Here is a 22211-nt window from a genome sequence, read left to right on the forward strand (position 1 = left end):
GCACAAACCTTATATAAAATATCTTACCCAATTCTTCATTTGTGTTGTCATTATCAGTAGCAAATGGAAGCCGTTTTTGCTCTGCAAGCAACTTCGCTTGACTCTGTAAAACATCCCGTTTTTAAGTGTTTAGCAAACACAAAATTTAACAAAAAATTCATGTCTTAAATCCTTAAGAGAATGCCTTAAAACACAAAGTTACAACTAATGTGATTTCACTAAGGTAACTGAAATCAAGTTCATCCCTAGTCTTCCACAGGGAGAAAAGCTTCTCTTCAGTCAGATGCCGCTGTTTTCTGCTCTAACATAAGGATAACCAAACCTCAGGAAGAATATTGTCAGCATTTCACCAGGGACTGATGCTTCTGTATTATATTTGCTTAAGGTCAAGTTGTTAGGCCTATTTAAGACACCTTATTTCATATGATTAATTAACCTATGAATTATAATAGGCTAATTAACCCTATAATTATTCCTTTGTCTCCTGCAAAAGGAAGAGTATTGCAGAAGAATAAAACACTGAAAATAAAATCACTCCATCAATATAGAAAAGCTTAAGATCACAATGCCATACCAAAGAGCCTGTCCTTTCAACAATGACATTCTATCGGTTCTACACTTTGTCCAAATTGTATCCTTATCTAGGATGTCTGTTCCCTAAATAACGCACCTATAGAAACCAACACTGTCAAAGACATGCCTCCCAGAAATGTAGAAATACTCAGCTCTGTTTATTTCTACAAGTACTTCCCATAGATAGCTGTAAGCCTACCAGAGTAGTTTATGTCAGAAAAATACAAAATGTTCATTTAAATTAATAGGTCTTTCAAACTGTTTTAGGAAACAAGAAGGGGGAAAATTAACATCTCTCTCCATTCAGATCTCTTCTTTCATTTCAACTAAACAGCTCATTTCTATTACTGTCCTCCTTTAAGATTGTTTTGCTGGTCCAATCCAATCAAAAGTGGTCACATTACTTGCATCCATGACTCGGTTATTTTGTTTATCTACAAAGTGCAAAAGTTAAATGGTCAAATCCCATTGCACAGTTTTTGCCCTGTGAATCTAATGATGAGAACATCAGGTCTGCTCTAACAACTTGAGTATTTTGAAAAGCATGAATAATTAGCAAATGAATTTTGCAAACTTTTTTTTTTTAACTGCAATTGAAGGTGATGTGTTAGCTCTACATTACACTGTAACACTGAAAATTGTTACTTCACCTGTATCTGCACCTCTGCAGTGATGGAGTGTGGCAGTTATTTGCCTTATAGAGAAAAGGCACTAAAAAAACAGCACAAAACCCAGCAGGGTTCAACAGATATAACAATAAGAAAACTAAATCTACATTGCAATCCATATGCATCTACAAACACAACATTTTTATATCACCAATGGCCTTAATGTAATACTCAGAAAATTACCTTTAATGCAAAACATTATTCTTCTATAATTGTCTTAATATTAGGAAAAACACTACAACATTTTTACTGAAGGACAGTGTGTTCCTTGGTGGATTTACAAAACCAAATCTACACATCTTTGCACACAAAGATAAGATATAGCAAGATTCCACACTGGCACTGGAAAGTTAGCCACCAGCAGAGGAATCTCACAATATATTAGAATAATTTCCTATGGATTACTGAGCTGCATGTGACAGCAGGAGAAGTACCACTAACTCATCTGTTTTGTCATTACACAGTAATGTAACAGAACTGTTGGGGTGGTATAGAAAGTGGTTTCACACTTCCTCAACAAACTCTGAAGTCAGGTACAGGTTAAACATCCTGCAACTGTACACGGAAAAAAATGTCAGTCACTCTGTCTTCAACAAACAGGAGAATTTTCATCACAGCACATATCCCAACAGGTTCAATTCTTGCTCTCTTCAAAACAACCAATTTGGATTTCTTTAACAGGGAAATTTCTTACCAGCAAATATCCATTTCACTGTGTCAGTAAGAATTGCTGGCACTGTTGGATTAGACTACAAAGATCTTCTGACCAATATATGATGAAGTCTAAGAATATTTAAGTTAAATAATCGGCTTAATGGACTTGCAGTATGGTAGTTTTAGTTCCAAGTGCCACCTTTGGAGAAGTTGCTTCCAGTTACAATATTGCTAACATACTCCCTCATAGCCAATAATTTCTAAAAAATTTGCCAAGACTACTTTGGAAATCATGGAAATCATCTGAAGATTTTCAATGCCTGTACTCTACTGGACTGAAGATGTAACATCAAACCTGTGCTCTCCTAAGAGTAGTTTTCTTAACTCTCCTAAGAGTTAAGAAAACCCAAATTCCAAAATAATCCTTTTGAGGTCTCTCTACCAAAAAATACTCTTTAATTAGAATATTCTTCACATGCCAGGTCAGTATCGCATTCAGTGAAATATGGTCTGGAGCCTCTAACTCTAATCTCTATACAATGTTACTTCCGTAGACAAGAAGTCATTACTCTTACTTCTACAAGTGTTTTGTGGCAAACCTCAGGAAGTTAATCTGGGTAGAAACTAATGACTCCCCCTTTTTCAGGCATAGTCCCTGCACCCCCAAAACCAAAAAATTAATTTGTTGATTAATCGAGGTGAGGATTAGCTCCCAGTGACAACATCTGCTTCAACTAGTTGACAGCCCTAAAGACTCATGACAGATTACTATGAAGTAATACTTTTATGAGCAACTTGAGTTTATTCCTACTTAAGCCTTTTGGGCAGCTATGCCTACTGATTAATACATTTTATTTGCATTTATTTCCCTGAACTTCATTCTAACCAAAGCTCAGCTTCATTCTAACTGAATGAAGCCATGCAGCTGAAGTGATCTGCTACTTCAACAATCTATTAAAATTATTTCATATGTTATATTCTTGATAACATACCAGGATTTTTTCAGTATTCAGAGAAAGCATAGATTCACAGGACGATGATCCTCCTATGTCACAATCCGATTCATGGAAGAGCAAAAATGATGAATCTGGGAGAAAAGAGAGAAAATACCTTTAGAAAATCACAGAGTTACATATATGTTTTATTACTACAGCTCACATTTCCTCATGTTTGGCTGAACAGCTTCCCCACTGGGCATCCCACGGGGCAGAACTTTCATGAAGCACTTTCTGCCCGTAGCACGACACCCGCACAGGGAAGCAATAGCTGACAGGACAGTGTTTACATAATTAGTTTTATCCCTACTTATGCTTATGCTTTTGGTTAAAAATAGATTAATAAAGAGGTGATAAAAAATGGGGCAGAGGTAAAAGGAGGAAGCAAATAACAAAAGCTTGGGGTAGGCATGTCCCCTTTCAGCACTATAAGTCCATTCTCTCACCCAAAAAACATCAGATGAAATTATCATTTCAATCCCACAGAGGAAAATAAATTGAATGGACCATAAAGAGGTAGAGAAAAACCTGCAGCCAGAATAATGAACTTTAATTGACTGAACATATACAAAGGTAAGCTACTAAGAATGTCATTACACAAAGTCTAAGACTGATTCATTTCTTTAAAAAATCAAACACAGCTTGTTGGCATAGCAGAGAAGTTTAAGATATCAAACAAAGAAGTAACAACAAAAATCAACAACACCCCCTCAAACTGATAGACTACAGAAGCCACTACTTCCCCTACATGATGCTTTTAATTGCTAAATCAATAGAATTGTTGACTTTTGAATCTTTGGATCCTAAAGCTTCTATCATCTTTAAAGATTTCAAGACTAAACAAGAAAAAACAAATATACAGTATTATCTCCTTGAATCCATGCCACAAATACCAAATTTTATCATCTTCCTTAATGTTTGTAAATCTAAGCTTGATGCTAAGTTTGAAAGGCTGGAGGCCAGGGTGTGGTCTTATATTTTTACTTCTTAAGGATTACAGTTAGTTAATTCCCTCTCTCTCACAAGCACAGAGCTAAAAAAGAAAAAGAAACTTGTAAAGAGAAGTCAAAGCAGCATCTAAAATCATTCCATGTAAACAAGAACTTGGATCTACGTTGAGCCATAAATGATAACCTGTGGGAGAAGTTTTACAACAAAAGCAAGGGTGGTAAAAGCAGAAGGTCAAAGTTTAAAGTCAGTCCTGTGAGAACAGTGGCCAACCACTCATCGTTTCCAAAAAGAGCACTACCAGCACAAGGTTTCATTACTGCCCTTTGTTCTTCACATCGGCCAAACACTCCTTTGCTGTGCCAGCGTTATTAACACGTTACTTGTTCCTGTTGGTGCTTGTGATTCAGTAACTTAAGAGTTTTGGCTGCAGACTCACTGAGAAACTTTCACTTCAGACATCAAAACAAAGAGGTGCAGACATGGCTTGCCTCTGGAATAATTTTTTTCACAACAGCAAGGATTAGTGAAGGAATTTTTTGGAAGGTGGTAGGGAATAAGACAGCCAAGCCACAAGCTTGATACAAGCTACAGCAGGGAAAGGCCCCTTCAAATCTTGCAGTTCTTGGGACAACAAACTGCTTTACCCACAGAGGAAAATGGATCTGCCTTTTTCTGCAAGTCAGACAATCAAAACTGAACCACATTAACTTCACTAATAACTAGAAGCACCAACCAGATAAAGTCCTTTGGACCCTGTAGTACACTCCAGGGAAGAGACGTCCAGAGGTCTTTTTTTGAGACCAAAAAAAAAATCTTAACTTCTGTGCAAGCTGTACTAAAACAAAGACCAAGAGCTTAAGGGAAATTTTCAACAGGCAATTAATTTAGTCCTAACTGTTAAACAGCAAGGAGTGAATTGGTATAGAGCTATTTGAAGGTAAGCATGTTGTTCTTCAACTAGGGGCTATCTTATTATCAGTGCACGCAAGGTACCTGAGACACACAATGATTCAAGCAGAATTCTTTGTATCAATCCTAGTTACACTGGTTTCTTTAAAACAACATCCACCCTTAAATCAGATTCTAATCTTCCAAATCCACCTCTGAAGGAGCACCTTGAGTTAATCATTCATGTCAGGTCTAGTAACAGATGTAATCAAGTTCTCTGCCATTTATTAACTTGTCGGGTATACAGATTTTTATCTCAACACTGGGTGAAAGTCTTCTTGTTTTATGCTTAAGCTTGAATAATTTGTATCAACAGTTACCTGAGATAACTTTCACCAACTGATTTCATGTTTACGTTCCACATTCAAGTGAACTATACTAGTTTTATATTAGTTGTTAGGAACCATGGGAATTGTTGATATGAGCACAGGCTTTATGAAAGAAAGGGCAGAAAAAAATCACAAAACCATGCTGACAGCTAAGAATTCATGACACATCACTGGTTATTCTCTTATACATAATTCAGTATCACATTCCAAGCAACCAATAAACCTTTTTCTTCATCTGTATTATACACACATTGTGATTCAGACTGGCATTTTTGTATGGCCCATTCACACCATGCTCAAGATCAACAATCGTAACACATTAAGCTGCATGAACCAGAAACAAAAGATATTCGAGCACATAAAAATAAATAGTTTTAAGTATGCCTGTATTACAAGACACTAAATAACATGAAAAATAGCAGATTTGCTACCCAAATTTGGAACTCATGAAGAGAAAACATCCAATTCACCAGTAAAATGCATAGAACTGTAGCTGAAATTAAATCAAGCTACATTTCACTCACTGAAACATGGAAGTGATATGGCTGGAAGAGACCTATGGAGATCATTCAGCCCAACCCTCCTCCAGGGTCACCTTGAGCAGGTGACACAGGAACACATCCAGGTGGGTTTTGAATGTCTCCAGAAAGGGAAAATCCACAGGCTGCCTGGGCTGCCTGCTCCAAGTGCTCTGACACCCTCATACAAAGTGGTTCTTCCTCAAGCTGAAGTGGAACTTGTCATATTTTAGTTTATGGCTATTGCTCCTCATCCTGTCTCTGGGCATCACTAAAAAGTCTGGCACCATCTTCTTGACACCCGCCTTTGAGATATTTATACACCTTAATGAGATTCCCTCTCAGTATTCTTTTCTTTAGACTAAACAGGCCCAGCTCCTACAGTCTCTTCGTGGGAGATGTTCCAGAGTCCTGGACTCTCTCCAGCAGCTCCTTATCTCGTACTGAGAAACTCAGTAATACGAGCACGGGGTGCTGGCACATCCACATACTACTGAGCGCAGGAATTAAAAAGCAGGCAGAGCCCAGCTACTGGGCTCGGGAGCCGAGTGGGGCAGCAGGGATGCTCCCGCGTGGTACCTAAGGTTTGCCCGTCCCAGGGGTGAGAGGTTTTCCTCGGCTCGCTGCCACAGCCTCTGTGTCTCCGCGCCACACAACGGCACGGCGGGCTCAGCCGGAGATGCCTCGCTATGAGTCAGCCGAGCGGCAGCGGCGCGCACAGCCGAGGGGCCGCCGGCGCCCCGCACCGTCCCGGGCCCCCCACCGCCCCCGGCCGCCGCTCCAGCGGCCTCAGCTCCGCCGCCCCGGGGCTGCGGGCGGTCACCGCGGCGACGCCCCCGACTCACCGCACTCGGCCGAGTACTGCTCCGCCCACTCCTCCGCCGGGCCGTGGCGCTGCCGGTGCCGCTCCTGCTGGAGCAGGGACAGCGCCGGGTAGCGCTCGGTGAGGGCGAGCGCGGCCGGGGCCAGCACGGCCAGCACGGCCAGCGGCACCCACGCACCCCGCGACAGCCCGCCGGCAGGTGCCATCTTCACAGCGCGCATGCGCCCCGCCTCGGCAGGGAACACGGGGTGCCCCCGCCGCTCCTCCCACGGGGCCGCCGCCGCGGTGTTCTCTGGGACATGCGGTTCTCCGCCGGCGCAGTCGGGCGCACGGCAGTAGCAGGAAAACCACAGCTCCCGGGATGCAGCGCGGCGCGGTCTGGCTCGGGTACGCTCCCAAACGCGGAAACGAGGAGGCGGTGTGGAAGCGCTGACAGGGCTGGGCGTGCTCCCGCGCCCATGGCGGCGCTCGGCGCCTACCGCTGCATCGAGTGCAACGGGGAGGCGACGGAGCTGTACCGGGACTACCAGCGCGGGGTGCTCCGTATCTCCATCTGCGTGAGTGGGGGCGGCGGGCAGTGGGTGGGGGAGGCCAGGAGTGCACGTGGGAAGCTGTGACGTCAGCAGGCGGCAGCGCGCGGCGCGTGGTGGTGGGCCCGGCGGCACGCGGGCGCCGGAGCCCCTAGAGCGCCCCCTGCTGCCGGGCTCGGGCCGTGCCCGCGCCTTCCGGCCGCTTTCCCTGGATCCCGGGGCCTTAGGCGGAAAGGCTGAGGGACCTGGGCCTGTTCGGGAGGAGACGACTGTAGTGGGACTCATCAACGTGAATATATATCTAAAGGGAGAGTGTCATGAGGATGGAGCCAGGTTTTCCTCGGTGGTATCAAGCAGTAAGATGAGGCAAGGGGCAGAAACTGATGCACAGGAAGTTCTTCCTAGATGTGAGGAAGAACTCCTTCACTGTGCAGGTGACTGAGCACTGGAACAGGTTGTGGAGTGAACATCTCCTTACTGGAGATGTTCAAGAGCCATCTGGACACAATCCTGCGCCGGATGCTCTGGGATGGCTCTGCTTGAGCAGGGAGGTTGGACCAGACCCCGTAGTCTTTTTCAACTTGACCCGTTCTGTGATTCTGTAGCTTTTCTGTCTGCTCTGTTTCCTCCTGCTTCTCGAGTGCAGCTGTGTGGTAGAGCTGTCCTGACTGTGTGATTTTGTAAAGGCTCCGCAGAGTGTCTGCTGCTCTGTGTGCTTGGCCTGGCTCTTGCTGAAGGGCAGATCTGAGCGTGGCTCCTTGGTTGAACGCACCTCCCATGCCACTGGACCTAAAAGTCAGGGTCTGATGATTATTGAAAGGGATGTGGAGGTCCTTGTCAATGTGAAATTGAACATGAGGCAGCAGTGCCCTGGCAGCCAGGAGGGCCAACCCTGTCCTGGAGGCATCAGGCGCAGCATGGCCAGCCTGGCAAGGGAGGGGATTGTCCCATTCTGCCCTGAGCTGGGGCAGCCTCACCTCCAGCGCTGGTGGCAGTTTTGGACAAAACAGTGTAAAAAAGATGTAAAGCTACTGGAGAGCATCTAAAGGAATTCTACAAAGCTGATGAAGGATGTAGAGGAGAAGCCGTATGAGAAGCAGCTGAGGTCACTTGAGGTATCCAGCCTGCAAAAGGGAGACCTCATTGAAATCTACAACTTCCTCTTGCTTATTTCGGATGATGATAAGCAGCTCTAAGGCAGCCTGGAAGCCAGTAGATGGCACTCATTCCCCGTGGCATTTAACCGTTTGAGGACCAAAGATCCTAGTCTGTTGGAGCTGTGGCATGCCATGTAGATTCAAAGACTTAAGTCCCAGTTGCTGTATTTATCACAAATGCTAAACTCATATAAAAAGAGTAAAGAACTGAGTAAAAGAAAGAGCAAAGAATCACACATTCCTAGCAATTTGGAATTCTGTCCACCTTTCTCCATGCAGCCCCACATCTGTACCATTTTTCACTGATGTGTACCAGTCTGTTTCCTCTGGCTATGTTGTGGGTCATCACGGTTCAGTTTCAGTTTCAGTTGTAGTGGCTCTTACGTGGCACGTGTCATATCATCCCAAAACTCCCTCAATTTCTGTCCACACAGGCAGTGCTGAGAGCAGGAAACATGTTAGCTCACAGTATATAAAGTGGAGATGAGAATGCTGAAAGATTGCCAAGATCAAAAGATTCTTTCAGTTGAACTGATGTGACTTTGGGTTTATCTGCACTGAGCAGGAAAGCCCTACTGTTGTCTTCAGCTACTAAGGCTTCATGATTTCCAGTAGAGCAATGCTTGGTTTACTTTTTTCCTTTTAATCTGCAAGGATAGTTTTGTCACGGTACTAACTCTCTGCAGGCATTCTATTCCATGCAGGCAAGGCTGTGCTCTGGCCAGAGACCTGGAAACTTGTTCATCATCATGCTGCTGACAGCAAAAAATAGTGAAGTACTGAATGTCATTTGATACACTTCACAGAATTTCATGTGTAGTGATATGAGTGTGTCAATGTTATGAATCTTCTTGATGATAGAACCTGAAAATAATGATAGCTTAGAAGTCTTCACTTAAAAATATATGAAGATCCCACTTATCAGTGTGGAACATCATTTATATGAGTATGTATAAAACTTAGAGTGTAGCCCTCTAAAAACTTAAGGAAAGCTGAAGGAATTTAAGAAAAATTAAAGGTCTGAGGCAAGGTTAGAAGATGTGATCACTCAGCCTGAGAACATTTTTCATCTATCTTTGTGGATTGAGAGCACTGAGTACTGCTACTCCACTGTAGCATTAAGAAAGAAGAAGTGGAAAATTCATAGAAAGATTGTGTATTGATACTCAAAGTGAGACCAGTGGGCATCATCTAGATAATTTTTTTTTTTTTTAATAAAAAGCACTTGTGTTTCATTCCCATTTTTCAAGTAGTACCTGGAAGTACTGACACCTTAAGAAAAAAAACCAGGCAACAGACCAACATTTGTTCCATATGGTAAGTAAAATAGGGGACCCCAGAAAATTTGGAACAAGCAGAACATTGTCAAGATCATAATTGTTTCATAATGACCTACTGCCTTTCCACGATACTATTTTAAAATTATCCTTGATACATTAATAAATCTGCATCTAAAAGGTCTTTGCTATTCTCAGGACAACCCTGTCATTCAACACTTTTTGTAACATTATCTCAAGGCTGAAGAAGCTAAGTTTCCCAACAGCAAATTCTGTCTAGCCCTAGCTTTATTTTAGGATGTGTTTAACCAGATGTGGGCATGATTTTGAGGTGGAAGATTTAAATTTGAATGCCTAAGCAAAATACCATAATTTTGTATTCTGTTATTAATTTGTTGAAGAGAAGAATGAATTTTTTCCAGAGGCAAACACTAAAAGCTTCCATTAAGGAACATGTGTTTCCAGCCCACAACATTAGAGTACAATTTTGGAAATTCAGCCTAATGTTGCTTTAGTTTAGTTCCCGCAGCATTTGTTACTGCTCTTAATATAATTAAAAGTTTCTTTGAACTCCATATTGTAATTTTAATGTGGGCAAGCATTAAAGACCTCACAAGTGTTATTATCCACTCTGGGAATAAATTTGCAATGGATGCTGAAGGAACTAAAGAAACTTTCTTCTATAAAACATAGAAGTCCACACAGTACATTTGGGTTGGAAAGGTCATGTCTTTTCTTAATAACTCTGCAAGGTGGCTAACTGCCACAAATTCCTCAAGTTCTGTAATTTCTTTTAAAATCTGTTTTGTTTAATTAAGACCATTTTCAGCTGAAGCCTAGCCCAGACCTCTGGCACTGCACATTCCGTCTTGCTGGAGATTCGCATGTACTGGATGAACCATTTTCTCCTCCTGCATATGCTTTGCTGTGGCTAGACCTCTTCAATATGCTTTTTGTTCAGTGTGATAACTGAGGAGCCACAGGGGAGGCTGTGGAATGTGTGGGCATGTTAGGATTGCCTCCAATGGAGGTGATGGTTGGCACTCACTTTGCATCTCATGGGTCTGGGTTTAGTCCTGACCTGTCACTGTACTGATGTGTTCCCTATTCTGAGCGAGCAGTGATGGTGAAAGGAAGCCTAGGTAGCTCCTTCTAGAGAGAGGTTTTGGTAATTATTTTGAGACCCTTAAAATTTAATGGATCTGTAAATAATACAGCAAATCTTCACTGCATGTATTGCAAACTGACCATTAAGAGCAGTAAGGAAAAAATACTGCTCAAATAACACTTCTGCTGCAGTAATTATGCTGGGGCAGGGGGTGGGAACACATTTGGCTAAGCTGAAATAAATTCTGCGAAGTGCAATGAGTAAAGAGAGAAAATTAGCAAATTTCACTTGTTCAGAAATAGAAGCATGCAAACATTTTTAAAATTTGGAGTTTAATTTCATATATGTTATGCTTAAAAAGAAAACGTTAAAATTTTTCCAGATCATAACAAAGGAAAATAAATTACTCATTGCAATATATAGAGCACAGTCAGGATCCCCCTTGTGTTTTGTAATAAGAAAGCCAAATTGCCTGAGCAGTGCACACTTCATTTAGCTTTTCTGCAATTAAAAAATAATTGAAAAGCTCTTTTATTGCAGCAAGGCAGAGACCAAATGCTTTGAATGCAAAGCATTTATGTGGTATGGTAAAGAATCTGTCAAGAGTACAAGGATCATCCTGGAAAATAACATGTTAATTTCATGTAACTCTATTTACAGACCAACTCACTACTGGAAAACGTATTATACATGGAAAAAATTATAAAATAATATTTTAAATTCGTTTTCTGAAACGCAATGTATCTGAAACTGAGCTGTTTTGTCTTACAGTCTACTATGACACTTGGCTGCAACCCTAATAAAGAATCCATTCCTGAAAGCAGCACAGCTAATGTGTTTTATTATATAAGGGCGCAATTGGGATTGAGGGCACTCTCACAGGAGTCTTTAATTTGCCTATGAACCTATGGAAATGCACCCATGTTCATGTGGAAGCTGGGTAAATGTTGTTACAATTTGCTGTGTATGTAGTCCCGCAGAAAATTGTAGCTTAATTTTGCCAAACTCCAGACCCTGGAGAAAAGAATACTATAATGAGACTGTAGTAGTTTTAGATTAGGATGAATATTTGTTCTTCAGTGTGTATTTTTACTTTTTGTCATGTCCTATGGCTTCCTCTTCAAGAATTATTTTACTTTCCACAAACACCATCCCAAAATATTTTTATTTAGAAATAGGTAATATTTTAATATTAGAGAGATTACTCAAAAAAAGTCATGTTCATATACTTTAGAAACTTTATCATTCAGAAACAGAAGGTGTTTTCTCAAATTTTTGTATACTGTATTGTATTTGGCACACATTTGTGAATACTCCAAGTTGAGTATCTTTGATGAACAAAGTAAGAGTTATGTCTTTTGAGTAGTGTTTTATAAAAGGCTGATAAACATGCAGTTTGAATTAACATATCAGTACTTTTTGGTCATATTTAATACAACTGAGATGTTAAAATGTATGTTGCTTTCTTTAAATGTTTTGGATTGGTTTGATCAAAAAGAATCTCATATACTATACTATGAAGAAGATGGTTTGCTAGCTTTTGAAGGTTTCTTTTTTCTTTGATTTGCCTTTGCTTATTGGTTTTAAAATTTTTTAAGGTAACTAAGCCAACTTCTAAGTTATGAAAATGGAAGATTTTTTTTAAACAACACAGAAGCGTAGTCAAATCTTCCTAAATATTTGGTTAATTAAACAGTTCCCAAAGTAATATCTATTTAAATTTGCCAAGGTATTGATAGACTTTTAACATCCTTTTTTAGGGCAGCACAGTATCTGTTGGACTTTCGCATGTCAGTATCAAACACTTGTAATGTTTCTTAAATTTAAAGCAAATCAGAAGATATTAAATAGAATTTATGATGTGAAGCTGGACTTTTTTCTTCTGCAACATAGTCTGAAAGTACCTTTTAATCAAAGTAGTGTCTATTTTTTCAAGAAAACATACCAGTTACTTGTTTCTGATGCCAATTACCTTTTTAAGGCAGAAGTTGAAAAATGAGTAAAAGCATAGAGGAATCCAGTTACCTCTTTTTACTGCTTTTTAATAACTGAGGCACTTCTTTGACAAAGTCCAAAGAAGATGGAAAAGCTCAGGTGTGTTGAAGACATGCTTTCCTCACTTGTGCTGCCCAGGCCACTGACTACAGCTGTACAGAACAGCAGTGAGGAATGAGACTGAGCACCAGGATTGTAGTTCACCCTAAACTGCCTGACTAAAATCTTAAAAGTAAGTGTGCAAGCAGTTCTCCATAGCTGAGCTGCTCATACCAATCTTCTCTCAGTGATTATCAGCGTCCACAAAGTTACATCCCTTTAACCAGCTGAAACTATCTAGTGAAACATACGTGTACTTAAACTGCATCAATCTTTGCTCGCACTGATTTGCTGAAGTCAGGCTTTATTCACAGGCTTTCTTCCTAGGCATTAAAGGTTTGTGTCAGATGATTTAGTTGTATAGCTGGAAAAATAATGAAAAAGCCAGCTATGGAAAAAATTCTTCCTAGAGGGCATGTTAGTTCTGTAGTATACTAATGGTATAGCAGCCATCATCCAATTACTCTGTAGCAGTGCACACACAAGTCTTTTGCAGCAAAGGTAGTTTGTAGGTCTCACAAATCCCTGGATGAACTCATGCTGGCTAGGTCACTGGCTGGGTAAGCACAGAGGACTTTCCTTTCTTGCAACAGAGACTCAATTAGAAATAAAGTATATTAGGAATATAAAATAAATTAAGAATAGGGCTCTCATCTAGCTCTAGAAGACAGAAATTAATTAATTAATTAATTAATTTATTAATTATTAATTAATTAATAAATTTAACATAATTTGCACAGCCTCGGAGAAGGTTTGGTATTTGGCTGCCAGAAGCTGTGGGGCAGAAGACACCCCTATCCATGTATTCATTTGTAGCAGTCTCTGTATATATCTGCAGTAAATTTCTGTATTGTTGGTTTTGCCTGAATGGTTGGTCTGATAAATTTTTATTGTCTAAAATTCTTGCCAGCTGTTAGTGAAAATTTTTCAATACCTCTTAACTGCAATTTTTTTGATCAGTGTTTGACTGGGATCTTCTGATTGAAAATACCATTTTTTACTCAGAAAGATTTTTGGTCCTCGTCAAATAATGTTCTGTTGTAGGAGAATTTGAGAGCATAATAAAACTGAGTGTATGTAGGGTCCCCCTTCATTCAACCATTATGACACCCACTGTGTTAAATAATCTTATTTTGTATAGACTTGTCCAGTGCTTGTGTGAATAAACCTATTAAATAAAAATTGCACTTGTCTGATGCTACCTCAACCCAGAGATTTGACATGTGCAAATTGCCTCCTATAAGAACATCTGTTCATCTTTCCCAGTAGAAAGAAATGAAGCAAGACACTACCTCTAATTAAAATAGCAATTTCTTTTTCACTCTATAAATCTCATAACTATGGTCTTGTGTTAATTATGTCCATTTTCTATCTCATTCACTTTATTTTTAGACTTATCAAACTCTCGGTTAATTGAGGGAGTTTTTTAATTCATTACCTCTAACTTGTGTACTGTCATACACAGTTTTGTTTTATTGAAATGAGTTGAGTTTTTCCTTAAGCTGGACCAAGGAACACTGGTTAGAGGTTGCAGCATTCCCTAGACTCTCAATTTCAGTTTATGCATTTGTTTGGATGTTTTTCTTGACATTGATGTTAGACTTCTGAGTCTATTTGCTGGTGAAATTCTACATTCTCAGATTCTACAAAAATAATTCTGTTGAATAGAAAGGCACTTTGGACACTGTCCTAGTTTTGGCTGGTTTAATTTTATGCCTAGGAGCTGGTACAGTGCTGTTTTGGATTCAAAATGAGAATAATGTTGATAACCCACTGATGAGTTTTAGTTGTTGCTATTAGTGCTCAGCCCAAGTCAAGGACTTTTCAGTTTCTCATGCTCTGCCAGCCAACAGGTGCACAAGGAGCTGGGAGGAAGCAGAGGACTGTTGACCCCAACTGGCCAAAGGGATATTCCATAGAGTTATGCCCAGTAAATAAACCAGGGGGAGTTGGCCAGGAGTGGGTGGTCACTGCTCAGAGATGGAATGGGCATTGGTCAGTGGGTGGTGAGAAAATCTCCATAAAATTGAAAAACTTTATGTTCTTTCCTGGAGGGTTTTCTGTAGGTGTGTGTGTTGTCTGAATTTTTGGCCATTCCAGCTTTTCAGAAAGTGGTGTTCCAACATTTCTCTTCTGGCAGTGCACCACAATGCACTCATTGAAATGGAAATAGACATAATTTCTGTGACTGTTGTGTTCTCAGCGTGGCAGCTAGTATGAAGGCCTGGGGGACCAAGATTAGCTGAGGACAGCTTGGAGGAAACAAGTAGCCAGGCTGGAATATTAGCAGCAGGAGAAAGCTGGCCTGCAGGAGAGTACCCTTCTACAAGTGCACTTGTTTGAGCTGGAGTGGTGGGTGCTGCTCCTCCGCTGCTCCTCAGCTCTGCTAGGAGTTACTTCCCCCTCAGGTCTGCTAGATGAGCCTTGTGTAAGACTAACCCTCCCGCTTACAGTGTAACAGCCTTTTATTGCCTATAATTCAAATCAAGGAGTGATCAGCCAGGCAGGTAAGTCAATAAAGCTGGAGGAGATTGATGACAAGCAGTTCCCAGTGGTCTGGGTGAAATAACCTCTCTAGCAGACACCAGCAGATGTGTTGGAGAAGTGATGATGTAGTGTCCTACCACTGTTTAGTGGCAACTGACCCTTTGGCTGCAAATCTGTGTGAAAACTATATTATCCGTATTCTTAATGTATTGGAGTTCGCTCAATGATGGAAAACTGGTTGAAACATCCAGACAATTTAACAGTATGGAAGAACAATGCAAGAGCAAAAAACACTTACTGTCTCATTGAAAGGAAGAAAAAGGTAGGACAGGAGGATTAAGCATGTCTGAAAATAAGGAAGTGATAGAAGAAATTAATTTTCTTCCTTAAAAACACCCAAACTAACACAAATAAAATACCCAGTAGATGGGCCATGATCAGTTAACCACTAGCATGATACTGATGCATTTCTTGAGTCTCGAGAAAACAGTTTGGTTTTTTTGCATCTGTTGAGCACAAAATGATAACTAAGTCCATTCCTGCATAGTTCATTATCAATCTTAATCCAAAGCCTGTAAAAATCAGTAATGAATCTATCTATTTTATAAGGGAAGTCTGTGTGTCAATTGTAGTGTCAAGGGAGGAGAAGCAACTTTTCTGGATGAATTAAAACTGTATTGAAAATGAAGATGACATTAGGGAAGGGCCAATAATAATTGAATCGTTAGTTTGTATTCAGCCAGTTGTACTAAGTTCAGAAGAAAATCTTATAAACTCTTCCTATCTTTTTTTCCCCTAATTCTTGTTTTGTGATTTTCAGAAATCCTGCCAGAAACCTGTGGATAAATATATTGAGTATGATCCTGTCATCATCTTGATTAATGCAGTCTTATGCAAAGCACAAGCATACAGGCACATTCTTTTCAATACAAAGATAAATGTAAGTTGCTATGTCCCTACCTTGTGACTTTTTTTGTTAAAAATGTATTTAGGCTTGGTAAGTCAATTGTAATAGTTGTAAAACTTTATACTGTTCGTGTCCTGCCCTCAATCTCCCATTGTTACTAAGACAGCTTCTGTCTTCACAGAAGTGATGCTGCAGTACCAGCAAATACAAAGTCATCTTACATGTTAAAGAGAAGGAACTGCAAAGAACTGTTCATGCAGTTTTCTACACCCCCTAATCTACCTATTACATTAATTGATGCTAAAAGGATGATGTGCTAAATTACACTGTAAGAGAAAGATCTAATTGCAGATTAATTTCCAAATTAAATTTCTGTTGGAAACAATTATTTTTGAAATGAGCAATAGGAGTATAGCATACCAAATTAACAATACTATGCCAGTTAAACCTACTGTACTAATTTCTCATAAGTTTCTTCCTATGTAATTAACCGTGCCCTCAACGCCAGAGCAAAATGTGGTGGCTTTCACTTGAAGTGTGGTTGATGCAGAATTACACAGTTGGGCTGGCCAGACTGGAGTGTAAAGGTGTAGCTTTTTCGTATTGCATATTTTTACTGTAAGGACTGATTTCCCAGGAGAAGGAAGCTAATCTAGAGCAAAATCTCTAAGCATAAGTGCATGCTGTGTTCCTGTGGCTACCTCTAAGCCAGTTTAACCAGTGTAGATAAATACACTTGCCTCATCTTTCAAGCATCAATTTATCTAAATATTTTTAATTAATTCAGTGCTTCTGGAGACTGGTAATGATGTTTTCTGTGCAGCTTCAGGACTCTCTGTGAAAAGTTCATCTATTCAAATAAATTGAGTTGAATTTTAAATTGTCAAAGTCCGTGCATGTATGTACAGTTGGCATAATAATGGAGAAAGTAGAATCCATGCACAGAAATTGTTATGGCTGGTTTAAGTCTGTGTAAAACCAGAAATCACCTCATATATGCACTGGCTTATAGACTGTTTAATGTGGAAACATGCTAACTGTTGGCCCTCACAACATAATTTTTGTAATCACTTCAGAAGATATTTTAAATAGTTTTGTGTGGTTATATTCCTCCCTTTAATTTTGGCACCTCACCCTTACATGAACTAAGAAATATTCTGGTGTAACTACACTACCAGTTTCTTCTAATGGAGATTGTCCCAGGGAAAAAGAGAAGTAAGTGTACTTAAATCAGTTTGCTGAATGGTGTAGTTGCCCTTAAACTGAAATTTTAGATAGTACAATTCTACTAGCTATGGCACAATTTTGGTTTTTCCTTCCTAGCTGAAGACTCTTCTCAATTTTAAAATAGTATGGATCAGGCTTTAGAAACCAGTTATATACCTTCTTCTGTACAGAACTTTTCATGCAGTTTTGTACATGTTGTAATTTAACAGATCACGTGCTAAACTAGCGGCTCAACAGAAGTAATTTTGCTTATATTCTAAAGAAAAAGAATACACCTACAGAGTTTGTGTAGAGGTGTTGAAATCTATTTTAAATACTGATTTCATACTAATGCTTTAATTTATGCTGATTTAATACTTATCCTTTTATTTTTCTTTCATTTTCCAGATTCATGGGAAGCTCTGCATATTTTGTTTGCTCTGTGAAGCTTATCTCAGGTGGTTGCAACTACAGGATTCAAGCCAAAATACAGATCCTGATGACTTAATCAGATATGCCAAAGAATGGGATTTTTATAGAATGTTTGGCATAGCTTCTTTAGGTAAGATTGGTGATATGTACTATATACTCTTTAGGCACTGAAGAACTTCAGGCCCATACTGCAAAAAATGATACAGAATGGATGTGATGTCCAACCCAGTATGGTTAAACAATTACACACATATTCTCTAATTGACCTGCATTTCATGCAGATGTCTATTTATCCTGATTACAGTACAGACTGACATGATCAGCATCAGATATGAAGAGACTGAAAAGTGGCAATATTCAGAAATCTTTGCCTGATATCTGTTGACACAGTTTGAAGATCAGTGTAGAGCTCAGCCTTATTCCATGTTTCATGTTAACTTCAAGGTTTACTATTGATTAAGGTGATACAACCTTACTAAAGTAAACAATTGCGGATAGCTGTATCTGTTTGGAGTGTTTTTTTAACAAATATACTAAAATACAGACCAGTGTCATCAACAATAAAGAGTAAATACTTCTGTGCTCTAAGACTACACGTGAAGGCAGAGCAGCAGTTTTGTTTTATGCTGGTTAAAACATTTTTCTCATACTTTTTCAGATGTTAGTGTTTAAATCAAACTTGCACACTAAAACTAATATTTTTCTTACACATTCAGAGCTTAATTTAAATCCTTTATTTAAATGTTGTTTTAAGTAGGTTTTAATAATATGTCAGTAAAAATATCAAACTGATTTTTCAGTAGTGACTCATCTATTATAGTTACTGTGGGAGTTTCTTTGACATCTGCATTAATGCCAGCATATCACAGGAGTGGTGTCAAAAAAAGTCTGGTAGCTCAATGGTGTTTTCACCTCAGTGTCCTTTCTCATGCTGAATGAAAAGGGTTCATTGCTGGTAATCTTTTGCAAAGAAGACAAGGATTGATTTTGTTTTACAGCCTAACAGTTCAAAAAACCACCCTCTCTTGTTGTTAAAAAGTAAAAGTGAAGAGGTTCTTATGCTTAATTTCTTGTGCTATATGAAGTCAGAAATCACAAATCTGATAATCCTACACATAGAATCCTGTGACAGTATTATCCTGAATGTCATTATACCGAATTGGTTTAAGGAATATTTGGCTATTAAAATGAATACAGGAAACAGAGAACATTTGTATTTGCCTATGGCTTTTAAAAAATGACTCTATTGCATTTGGGATATGTCATTTTACTGAAATTCATTCAGAGCTGAACTTGATTTTTGGCATTTCCTTCTCTCTTTCCAACACCTCTTATTTCCTTTTAGAACAAACTTCATTCTTCATTGGCATATTTATTACTTTGTGGTGGATGACACCTGAGATGCTGAAAAGGAAGTCTGACTTCATTTTACTTCTCAAAGCACTGCTGTTGTCCACCTATGGAAAACTTCTGCTAATTCCAGCTGTTATTTGGGAGCACGACTACACTCCTTTGTGCCTTGCATTTATAAAAGTGTTTGTCTTGATATCAAACTCTCAGGCAATTAGAGGTACATTTTTTGCATTTTTTATTACTGGATTATGTGTATAGAATATGTGTGAGAGACTGCTGATGTTACAGAAGTCATTATTATTGTTATCTTTTTAATCTTTATCAGCTATGTGACTGAAGTAGCTCTAGTTTAAAACTGTGTTCTTTAATAGAAAGTGATTGAAATTAAAAAATATTTAAAAGGAAGAAAAAAGTACCTCTTATCTCATCATTATCTCTTTGTATATATGGTATTATATCCACCAGATCCATCTGTTACAATCTGGGACAACTCACGGATCATTGAAACATAAAATGGAATTATTTTGAGTTTCTGAAAAACTAAAATTTCATATTAATTTTATTCATGTCTTTGGAATGCAGATTTTAACAAATTTGTGTGATTTCTTATACACACAAATTAATATGAATTCTCACATGATTTCTTTATCTTCTTCAAGAAATGATAAATGTACATGGTAAATTTATTCTGTTTTCTTTTGCAGTTACCTTGAACTTGAACCGAATACTCCCTTGGTTTGCCATCTTCTTTGGATTAATTTTGGAAAATGGTGTGGTCTGCTTGTTCCAGAGAATGGGATGGGATGTTTGATATGTCAGCCCAGTGAAGAAATACCAACAACACTATGACAATTTTCTAAGAATGATCTCTGCCAGCAGGCTCCAAAAGCACTGTTTTAATAGGGATAAAGAAGGTGATAGATAAGAAAAACAAAAATAGATGTTTGGCTATTTACTGTGCTGAGCCATAAAACTTCAGCCTTAGTGTGTTTATTTTCCCATTAAAAATATGAATGTCTCACATCCTAACAGTTTTATAAATCTGGCTGAATAGCTGTGGCTGTAAGAAAGGTACACTAAAAAAACTCAGCTCTGCTACCAATCAGTGCATTTTGGCAGAGAGAGGAGAATGAATTGTTCCCTTAAGAGGAAGGGAATCAGTGGAAAAATGTAAAAGCCAAAATTTATATTTCCACAAAACCAGATTTTCAAAGAGAAAAGTGAACATTTGCAAATAGTTTATTAGAGAAAAGGCAAGTATTCCAGAGTGAAACTACAATAGGAAACCCAAGCTGCATTCTCTGGAATGTTTGTGTAACAATCCAAAATAATAAAATATCTAGTTCTAGAGTAATCTCTAGGAATGACAGATTTAAACTGGCTTGAAAGTTTAGGTGATCTCATAAACACTTGAAATTTTGTGTCATCTCATAAATGCTGCTGTGTTCCAAAAGCTGAAGAGAGAGTGAAAGGACTGATCCCCAACATGCAGGGTTGTTTGGGATACTGCTGCTTCTGCATTTCAGTCACATCCCCCCCACCCAGGCCTCATCTGGCTGTACATTCAGTGGAAGCAAAAACTGAAACATGAGGCCATTCAGCAATAGATTAGTACTTTTAAACAAACAAACAAAAATGTTTAGGCCTAAATTAATGAAGAAACATTGATAGAAGTTCTGCATCTTCCTCCTCAGCAGGCAAAAGGAGAGCTAAGTGGCCCACAAAGGAACTGACAAAATCAGTTTCCACAAGACAGTAATAAGGACACAAACCCACTGTTGTGCAGACCAGTTTCCATTCATTCCATCCTATATTTAACTCTTCTGCTCAAGTTCTGGAAGGCTGTACTATCCATGGGGATTACTTCCATTCTTTGTTTTCTTCAGCTGCTGTCTCATGTTTGTGTTTTCCAGAAGGAATCAAAAAAACATTTTGTAACATCTTCAAGTTAATTCCCAGCAGGTTTAGAGTAAGTCTACATTATGACCACAGAAGACATCAAGCTTGTTTGTCTGATGGAATGCTATACAAAATTGATCAGAAAAGCAAATGGTTGCTGATTCTCTTTTATTAAATCAAAGGCTGACAGCACTTTAGTCATTTTTGTTACACTTTGTAACTTCCTGAGCATGTCAGAGAAAGAAAAAAAACCAAATTGCAACATTTTTAAGTATGTGAGATTCTTGATTTAATTGGCAATGAATTAATTCCCCCAAGCTGAGTCTGTTTTGTCCATGACAGTAACTGGTGATTTAACTCTCCTCATCCTTATCTCAACCCATGAGCCTTTCCTTTTATTTTCTCTCCAGTGCCTACCTGGGGAGCGACAGAGCAGCTTTGGTGAGCATCTGACATCCAGACTGGGTCGATCCACCACAACTCTGGATGTCTCTTCAGAAAAATGTGCATGATTTCTAATGCCAATTTTGATTGTCTAACAGTGTAACAACAGTGCTTTGGCTTATTCTTCTTAGGTTATTATAGTTGGGTTGGTTTTTTTTATATTCATCATATGTGTCATGGTTATCTATACTCCCCACCCCAGGGATTTTTTTTGGTTTCTTTCCAGCTATTTGGTCTGGCACTGGTTTCAGTCTAAAGGTTGAGCGGAGCCTATTTAGGTGTAACTAATGCAGGTTTTTATATGTAAACATGATGTTGTCAGCAGCAAAATTGTAAATACAATGTATATAAATTTAATTTGAGGACAGTCTTCTTAAATTAAATGTTATTTTGAATTTTTAAAAACTGATTTCTGATATTTTCTCAGTTTGGTTTTTTTTTCAGAACACCTAAATGGACATGAACACATTCTGAAAGAAGCAGTGTTTACCTGCTGTGCTACATACACTGATAACGTATTAGTTATGCACTCTGTAATGCTGCCAGAAGCCACCACTGCCCTTACACAACTCTGAAGCAAGAGAAGCAATTAAAAGCTCCAGAGCTGTGGAACAAAAGCAGGTGTGGTACAGGTTCTCAGTCTTCAGAGGCATCATTAGCAATGTAGGGCATTCAGCATTGTTTGGTGTTAAATCTACTCATTTACCAAAACTACCATGACAAATACACTAATATTTCAGCTTAAGGACATCCAGTGGGGAGGGGGGAGGGGGGGCAGATGAGTGCATTTTTTATGCTTTTGAAAGCATATGGTGCTTCAGAGAGAACCAAGACTATTTTAAGGCTCTGCCTATTTAA

The 22211-nt window shown here is 39.1% G+C and overlaps 2 protein-coding genes across 3 annotated transcripts in view; one reads left to right on the forward strand and one right to left on the reverse strand.

Annotated features, from left to right (window-relative positions):
* Positions 1–6981, reverse strand: part of TTC13 (tetratricopeptide repeat domain 13) — a 38788-nt gene extending 31807 nt beyond the window's left edge. The window contains exons 1-3 of one of the 2 annotated variants that reach the window (XM_066315766.1): positions 6482–6981; positions 2888–2982; positions 28–103 (exon numbers count right to left, since the gene is read on the reverse strand). In XM_066315766.1, coding sequence (XP_066171863.1) covers positions 28–103; positions 2888–2982; positions 6482–6680 — 370 coding nt within the window. In that variant the 5' untranslated portion in view covers positions 6681–6981. The remainder of the gene's footprint in view (positions 1–27; positions 104–2887; positions 2983–6481) is intronic. The other variant, XM_066315765.1, reaches the window with a different exon arrangement.
* ARV1 (ARV1 homolog, fatty acid homeostasis modulator) lies at positions 6679–21762 on the forward strand. Its single transcript, XM_066315782.1, is given in 6 exon segments — positions 6679–6910; positions 6913–7016; positions 15933–16052; positions 17634–17787; positions 19003–19227; positions 19715–21762. Coding segments are annotated over 6 exon segments (942 nt in total). The 3' UTR covers positions 19822–21762.
* Positions 21763–22211: the final 449 nt, after the last annotated feature.

This window comes from Sylvia atricapilla, chromosome 3, assembly GCF_009819655.1.
Source record: "Sylvia atricapilla isolate bSylAtr1 chromosome 3, bSylAtr1.pri, whole genome shotgun sequence".
In the NCBI taxonomy this organism is placed as follows: domain Eukaryota; kingdom Metazoa; phylum Chordata; class Aves; order Passeriformes; family Sylviidae; genus Sylvia; species Sylvia atricapilla.